An 8631-nucleotide genomic window follows, 5' to 3' on the forward strand; every position below is an offset into this window, starting at 1 on the left:
CGTACAGGGTCATTAATTCTTTGACTCGTTAAAGAGGTACCAAACTCTTCTGGTTGTTTATATGTTTCTGTTACTACCTGTATGTGTGCCATGGCCATTGTTTATTATATTTTAACATGCATATTTTGCTTTTGTATGAATATATTCATCTTTATCCCGCGTAACGAAGTCAATTAAAGATTATATGTGATCCTGCTTTAATGAACAATGTGTGATTTGTCTATATATGTCAGCATGCCTACATTACTGTTTTGAATATTTATAATATTTAATTGGCCTCCTGTAATCTCATGTTCATCGTATTTGTTCGCGTATGCTGATATTTTCACTGTCTTAAATTACCACTGTCATTAAATTGTTTTTCTTTGTTTTAACAAGGGGCATGTAACTTGATAAATATTTGTTTGCTTGCATGTTAAATTTCTAAATAAGAATACTAGGTTGTGTGCTTCTTGGTTGTATAGTTATATTATGGATTTAGTATAAAATATGTTCTAATTGCATGTGTAATTATTTATGTAAACTAAAAGAATGATAAATGTGATTATTTATTTTATGTGATTAAAAGTAGATTTGTGATATTTAGACTTGATAATTATTTAAAAAGATATTTTCAAGAATTAATATGCATTATGTTTTGATCATTAGTTAAATATAAAATATTTTTCGTTTAAGTTAAAAGGATGAATGCATGCCAATAATTGAACATAACATGCTGCGTGAGATTGATGTGAGGCTCGGTTGTGTTTTTAACCTAATATGCATGCCTCATATTTGTTTTAGTTAATTAGTTAACTAATATTGCATGTTAAAGTTTATCAGGTGGTATGTTTATACTTAATGTTAGGTTAGCCACATTAATAACAAGCTGGGCTTTTAAAGGCCCATTTGCTTTTACTTGGTTATTTAAACTCTAAGTCCTGGGCCGATTATTTTAGTTAGATAACAGGGAGTATGCTTTTAAGATTATAAATTTCGGGTCACTTGAATATAAATTGTAAAGTTAGTTTCTGTTTAGTAGTTTTGCTGTGTTAAGTGTGTAAGTTGATTAAGTATGTAAATTTTGGTCGTCTATGAATTAATTTCTAAGATTAAAGTTTGGTCTGGTCTTTATATATGTGGTCTTCTTGTGTCGTATGTTTATAGTGCAAGAATAAAATTTGTTTAGAAATTTAATAATTAATTATTTTCCGCTTGGTAAATTTTAGGAATTGTTCGCGTTGTTAATTTCGGATTTTAAGTGTCGACTTTGAGGTAAGTACTTTTGACTTACTTTTATTTTTCGGAAAATATATTTCAGTTCTGTTTTTAATTTCGTATAAGATATAAGAATTTTGATTTCGAAATTATAAGATATAAGTATTTGTGAATTTTAGAACCCAGTCTCTACGTTTTCGAACCCGTTCGTAATTTACGCTATAGTTCCGGAACTAGCCTTAGATACCCTTAGTAGGCGCACAAGTGTGCAACTTTAGATACCTATTAAGGGCGCGTAATTATTGAACTTTAGATGCCGACCACTGGCAAAGTGTGGTATAAAGAATAAGAATAAGAATTAGATGCCGGCTACTGGCAAAGTGTGGCCGTAGATCAAGACTGTGGTATTTATAAGAATTATCGTTTCGTTCTGTTTTATTCTGTTCAGATCTGTTATAAAATCTGTACTGTTATAAATTCTGCTCTGTTCTGTTTTAAATTCTGACCTATAAAATATAAAACTTTGGGTTGGATTTATTTTAGAAAATGTTTTACAAAATTATTATTGTTTTAAGAAAAATCGTTTTATCAAAACACCCATTATTTTTCTGTTTAAAAGTTAGTCAATTTGTACTTGCTGAGCTGTGTAGCTCACCCCTTTTAACATTTCAGGTTCGGAATTTGGAGCATATTAAGATTAAGGAATGAGAACTATGTGGAGATCTGTGCTGCTTCGTTTTGTGCTATTTGAATTAGAATACAGATTTTGTTTTTAGAGAATAAATTTAATTATCTGTTAGACAATTATTATCGGATTTGTGGAGCTGCGTCTCTGTTTTTATGATTTTGATTATTGAGTTTGACCGCTGCTTTGACCTTCGTGATATATTTGAATTATCGAATAAGAATCTATTTTATTTAAGTTTTGGTATTTAGATTTAATAGTCCGGAAGTGTGGGCTGTTACAGTTGGTATCAGAGCAGGCTGTCCTTCGGAGTGTATTAGGTATGGGACTAGTACATTCCCTAGGATGCGATCCTTTAGACTATCGTATAGGTCTTAGAAAATTATTTTGGATTTAGGGCATTTATTTGTGTGATTATTTGATATGTTTGACTTTTGTGTTTTTTTGATTATTGACTATAAGTTTAGAATTTGTTTTGTGTGTTCTAGTAAAGATGGATGGAGAAAATCAGAACAACAATGAAAATCAGGGCAATAATGATGAAGGAGGAAACGTCTTTGACCAGCTGGCTGAAACTCTAGCTGTACTTGTGAATCAGCAACCGAAGCCCAACATCGTCTCTCAATTCAAGCGTTTGAACCCGCCAACTTTTGATGGAGCTACAGACCCGGCTATCGTTGAGATGTGGATCCAAGAGATGGAAAAAGCTTTCGGACTTCTGGGGAGCAATGAGGAACAGAAGGTGACCTTAGCTGTGTACCAATTGCAAGGAAGCGCTTACGATTGGTGGCTTATGGAAAAGAGGAAGAATGAGACGACAAATCTTGAAGAAAATCATGAACCGTACACTTGGGCAAAGTTCAAGAAGGCTTTAGAGGACAAGTACTTTCCGAGAACAGTTCGTCTGCAGAAAGAGAGGGACTTCATTCGACTTCAACAAGGTGGAAGAACCGTCATTGAATACGAAGCAGAATTTGCAAAGCTTGCGAAGTACGCGTCGACCCTAGTAGCAGATGAGAGCAGTCGAGCACGAAGATTAGAGGAGGGACTTCGAAGTGACATCAGGAATTCAGTGGCGTCATTTGAACTTCAGACGTACGAGGCTGTCCTCAACAAGGCGTTAGTGATCGAAAGGGGCTTGGCAGAATCTGAAAAGGCGTCTGGCAGTTGGAATAAGAGGCGGTTCACTCAAACTAGTGGGCAATCTTTTCAAGGGGGACCACTCAAGAAGCCACACGTGTACGATAACATCGGGGGTCAAGGTGATCGAGAGACGTGTACCAGGTGCGGCAAGAATCATCCGGACAAAGTCTGTCGTTGGAATACAGGTGCTTGTTTTCATTGCGGAGAAGTAGGACATAAGATTTCGAATTGTCCGCACAATCCGCCACCGCCACCAAGGAAGGAAGCAGATAACAAGATGGGCAAAGGACGTGTGTTTCAGCTGACAGGAAATGACAACTATCGCAATTAAGGTATGATTTCTTTTCTTTAGTGACTTATTTAATTTATTTATATGTGAATTTGGGGACCAAATTCTTTTAAGGAGGGAAGAATGTAAAATTCGTAATTTTCTTTTTAATTTATTTATTAGAAATTAGATATTAATTTGTCTAGATAAATATTTTAAAATTAGAATATTCTGAAAACATTTTTGTGCAAGGTAGTTGATTTGTGAAAAGATTTGTTATTTGTGGAAATAAGTGTAAGAATAATTTAGAAAATCGAAATTTTTTTAGTTTAGGTAATTGTGTGTATCAAATATTTTATTTATGGAATTTACTTGGAGAGGTTGTAAATCTTTAGGAGGAAATATTATTATTTCCTAGTTGAGATTAGGGTTTTGTGTGCTTATAAAAAGACCACATTAGACTATAATAAGAACCCGTACAGGGTCATTAATTCTTTGACTCGTTAAAGAGGTACCAAACTCTTCTGGTTGTTTATATGTTTCTGTTACTACCTGTATGTGTGCCATGGCCATTGTTTATTATATTTTAACATGCATATTTTGCTTTTGTATGAATATATTCATCTTTATCCCGCGTAACGAAGTCAATTAAAGATTATATGTGATCCTGCTTTAATGAACAATGTGTGATTTGTCTATATATGTCAGCATGCCTACATTACTGTTTTGAATATTTATAATATTTAATTGGCCTCCTGTAATCTCATGTTCATCGTATTTGTTCGCGTATGCTGATATTTTCACTGTCTTAAATTACCACTGTCATTAAATTGTTTTTCTTTGTTTTAACAAGGGGCATGTAACTTGATAAATATTTGTTTGCTTGCATGTTAAATTTCTAAATAAGAATACTAGGTTGTGTGCTTCTTGGTTGTATAGTTATATTATGGATTTAGTATAAAATATGTTCTAATTGCATGTGTAATTATTTATGTAAACTAAAAGAATGATAAATGTGATTATTTATTTTATGTGATTAAAAGTAGATTTGTGATATTTAGACTTGATAATTATTTAAAAAGATATTTTCAAGAATTAATATGCATTATGTTTTGATCATTAGTTAAATATAAAATATTTTTCGTTTAAGTTAAAAGGATGAATGCATGCCAATAATTGAACATAACATGCTGCGTGAGATTGATGTGAGGCTCGGTTGTGTTTTTAACCTAATATGCATGCCTCATATTTGTTTTAGTTAATTAGTTAACTAATATTGCATGTTAAAGTTTATCAGGTGGTATGTTTATACTTAATGTTAGGTTAGCCACATTAATAACAAGCTGGGCTTTTAAAGGCCCATTTGCTTTTACTTGGTTATTTAAACTCTAAGTCCTGGGCCGATTATTTTAGTTAGATAACAGGGAGTATGCTTTTAAGATTATAAATTTCGGGTCACTTGAATATAAATTGTAAAGTTAGTTTCTGTTTAGTAGTTTTGCTGTGTTAAGTGTGTAAGTTGATTAAGTATGTAAATTTTGGTCGTCTATGAATTAATTTCTAAGATTAAAGTTTGGTCTAGTCTTTATATATGTGGTCTTCTTGTGTCGTATGTTTATAGTGCAAGAATAAAATTTGTTTAGAAATTTAATAATTAATTATTTTCCGCTTGGTAAATTTTAGGAATTGTTCGCGTTGTTAATTTCGGATTTTAAGTGTCGACTTTGAGGTAAGTACTTTTGACTTACTTTTATTTTTCGGAAAATATATTTCAGTTCTGTTTTTAATTTCGTATAAGATATAAGAATTTTGATTTCGAAATTATAAGATATAAGTATTTGTGAATTTTAGAACCCAGTCTCTACGTTTTCGAACCCGTTCGTAATTTACGCTATAGTTCCGGAACTAGCCTTAGATACCCTTAGTAGGCGCACAAGTGTGCAACTTTAGATACCTATTAAGGGCGCGTAATTATTGAACTTTAGATGCCGACCACTGGCAAAGTGTGGTATAAAGAATAAGAATAAGAATTAGATGCCGGCTACTGGCAAAGTGTGGCCGTAGATCAAGACTGTGGTATTTATAAGAATTATCGTTTCGTTCTGTTTTATTCTGTTCAGATCTGTTATAAAATCTGTACTGTTATAAATTCTGCTCTGTTCTGTTTTAAATTCTGACCTATAAAATATAAAACTTTGGGTTGGATTTATTTTAGAAAATGTTTTACAAAATTATTATTGTTTTAAGAAAAATCGTTTTATCAAAACACCCATTGTTTTTCTGTTTAAAAGTTAGTCAATTTGTACTTGCTGAGCTGTGTAGCTCACCCCTTTTAACATTTCAGGTTCGGAATTTGGAGCATATTAAGATTAAGGAATGAGAACTATGTGGAGATCTGTGCTGCTTCGTTTTGTGCTATTTGAATTAGAATACAGATTTTGTTTTTAGAGAATAAATTTAATTATCTGTTAGACAATTATTATCGGATTTGTGGAGCTGCGTCTCTGTTTTTATGATTTTGATTATTGAGTTTGACCGCTGCTTTGACCTTCGTGATATATTTGAATTATCGAATAAGAATCTATTTTATTTAAGTTTTGGTATTTAGATTTAATAGTCCGGAAGTGTGGGCTGTTACAGTTGGTATCAGAGCAGGCTGTCCTTCGGAGTGTATTAGGTATGGGACTAGTACATTCCCTAGGATGCGATCCTTTAGACTATCGTATAGGTCTTAGAAAATTATTTTGGATTTAGGGCATTTATTTGTGTGATTATTTGATATGTTTGACTTTTGTGTTTTTTGATTATTGACTATAAGTTTAGAATTTGTTTTGTGTGTTCTAGTAAAGATGGATGGAGAAAATCAGAACAACAATGAAAATCAGGGCAATAATGATGAAGGAGGAAACGTCTTTGACCAGCTGGCTGAAACTCTAGCTGTACTTGTGAATCAGCAACCGAAGCCCAACATCGTCTCTCAATTCAAGCGTTTGAACCCGCCAACTTTTGATGGAGCTACAGACCCGGCTATCGTTGAGATGTGGATCCAAGAGATGGAAAAAGCTTTCGGACTTCTGGGGAGCAATGAGGAACAGAAGGTGACCTTAGCTGTGTTCCAATTGCAAGGAAGCGCTTACGATTGGTGGCTTATGGAAAAGAGGAAGAATGAGACGACAAATCTTGAAGAAAATCATGAACCGTACACTTGGGCAAAGTTCAAGAAGGCTTTAGAGGACAAGTACTTTCCGAGAACAGTTCGTCTGCAGAAAGAGAGGGACTTCATTCGACTTCAACAAGGTGGAAGAACCGTCATTGAATACGAAGCAGAATTTGCAAAGCTTGCGAAGTACGCGTCGACCCTAGTAGCAGATGAGAGCAGTCGAGCACGAAGATTAGAGGAGGGACTTCGAAGTGACATCAGGAATTCAGTGGCGTCATTTGAACTTCAGACGTACGAGGCTGTCCTCAACAAGGCGTTAGTGATCGAAAGGGGCTTGGCAGAATCTGAAAAGGCGTCTGGCAGTTGGAATAAGAGGCGGTTCACTCAAACTAGTGGGCAATCTTTTCAAGGGGGACCACTCAAGAAGCCACACGTGTACGATAACATCGGGGGTCAAGGTGATCGAGAGACGTGTACCAGGTGCGGCAAGAATCATCCGGACAAAGTCTGTCGTTGGAATACAGGTGCTTGTTTTCATTGCGGAGAAGTAGGACATAAGATTTCGAATTGTCCGCACAATCCGCCACCGCCACCAAGGAAGGAAGCAGATAACAAGATGGGCAAAGGACGTGTGTTTCAGCTGACAGGAAATGACAACTATCGCAATTAAGGTATGATTTCTTTTCTTTAGTGACTTATTTAATTTATTTATATGTGAATTTGGGGACCAAATTCTTTTAAGGAGGGAAGAATGTAAAATTCGTAATTTTATTTTTAATTTATTTATTAGAAATTAGATATTAATTTGTCTAGATAAATATTTTAAAATTAGAATATTCTGAAAACATTTTTGTGCAAGGTAGTTGATTTGTGAAAAGATTTGTTATTTGTGGAAATAAGTGTAAGAATAATTTAGAAAATCGAAATTTTTTTAGTTTAGGTAATTGTGTGTATCAAATATTTTATTTATGGAATTTACTTGGAGAGGTTGTAAATCTTTAGGAGGAAATATTATTATTTCCTAGTTGAGATTAGGGTTTTGTGTGCTTATAAAAGGACCACATTAGACTATAATAAGAACCCGTACAGGGTCATTAATTCTTTGACTCGTTAAAGAGGTACCAAACTCTTCTGGTTGTTTATATGTTTCTGTTACTACCTGTATGTGTGCCATGGCCATTGTTTATTATATTTTAACATGCATATTTTGCTTTTGTATGAATATATTCATCTTTATCCCGCGTAACGAAGTCAATTAAAGATTATATGTGATCCTGCTTTAATGAACAATGTGTGATTTGTCTATATATGTCAGCATGCCTACATTACTGTTTTGAATATTTATAATATTTAATTGGCCTCCTGTAATCTCATGTTCATCGTATTTGTTCGCGTATGCTGATATTTTCACTGTCTTAAATTACCACTGTCATTAAATTGTTTTTCTTTGTTTTAACAAGGGGCATGTAACTTGATAAATATTTGTTTGCTTGCATGTTAAATTTCTAAATAAGAATACTAGGTTGTGTGCTTCTTGGTTGTATAGTTATATTATGGATTTAGTATAAAATATGTTCTAATTGCATGTGTAATTATTTATGTAAACTAAAAGAATGATAAATGTGATTATTTATTTTATGTGATTAAAAGTAGATTTGTGATATTTAGACTTGATAATTATTTAAAAAGATATTTTCAAGAATTAATATGCATTATGTTTTGATCATTAGTTAAATATAAAATATTTTTCGTTTAAGTTAAAAGGATGAATGCATGCCAATAATTGAACATAACATGCTGCGTGAGATTGATGTGAGGCTCGGTTGTGTTTTTAACCTAATATGCATGCCTCATATTTGTTTTAGTTAATTAGTTAACTAATATTGCATGTTAAAGTTTATCAGGTGGTATGTTTATACTTAATGTTAGGTTAGCCACATTAATAACAAGCTGGGCTTTTAAAGGCCCATTTGCTTTTACTTGGTTATTTAAACTCTAAGTCCTGGGCCGATTATTTTAGTTAGATAACAGGGAGTATGCTTTTAAGATTATAAATTTCGGGTCACTTGAATATAAATTGTAAAGTTAGTTTCTGTTTAGTAGTTTTGCTGTGTTAAGTGTGTAAGTTGATTAAGTATGTAAATTTTGGTCGTCTATGAATTAATTTCTAAGATTAAA

General features: G+C 33.2%; 1 protein-coding gene across 1 annotated transcript; it reads left to right on the top strand.

The window, feature by feature from the left end:
- The first annotated feature begins 2170 nt into the window (after positions 1-2170).
- LOC141688832 (uncharacterized) lies at positions 2171-5932 on the top strand. Its single transcript, XM_074492949.1, has 2 exons — positions 2171-3357; positions 5638-5932. The coding sequence occupies exon 1, from the start codon at positions 2376-2378 to the stop codon at positions 3354-3356; it is 981 nt and encodes a 326-aa protein (XP_074349050.1). The 5' UTR covers positions 2171-2375; the 3' UTR covers position 3357; positions 5638-5932.
- Positions 5933-8631: the final 2699 nt, after the last annotated feature.

This window comes from Apium graveolens, chromosome 10 (assembly GCF_009905375.1).
Source record: "Apium graveolens cultivar Ventura chromosome 10, ASM990537v1, whole genome shotgun sequence".
Taxonomy (NCBI): Eukaryota; Viridiplantae; Streptophyta; class Magnoliopsida; order Apiales; family Apiaceae; genus Apium; species Apium graveolens.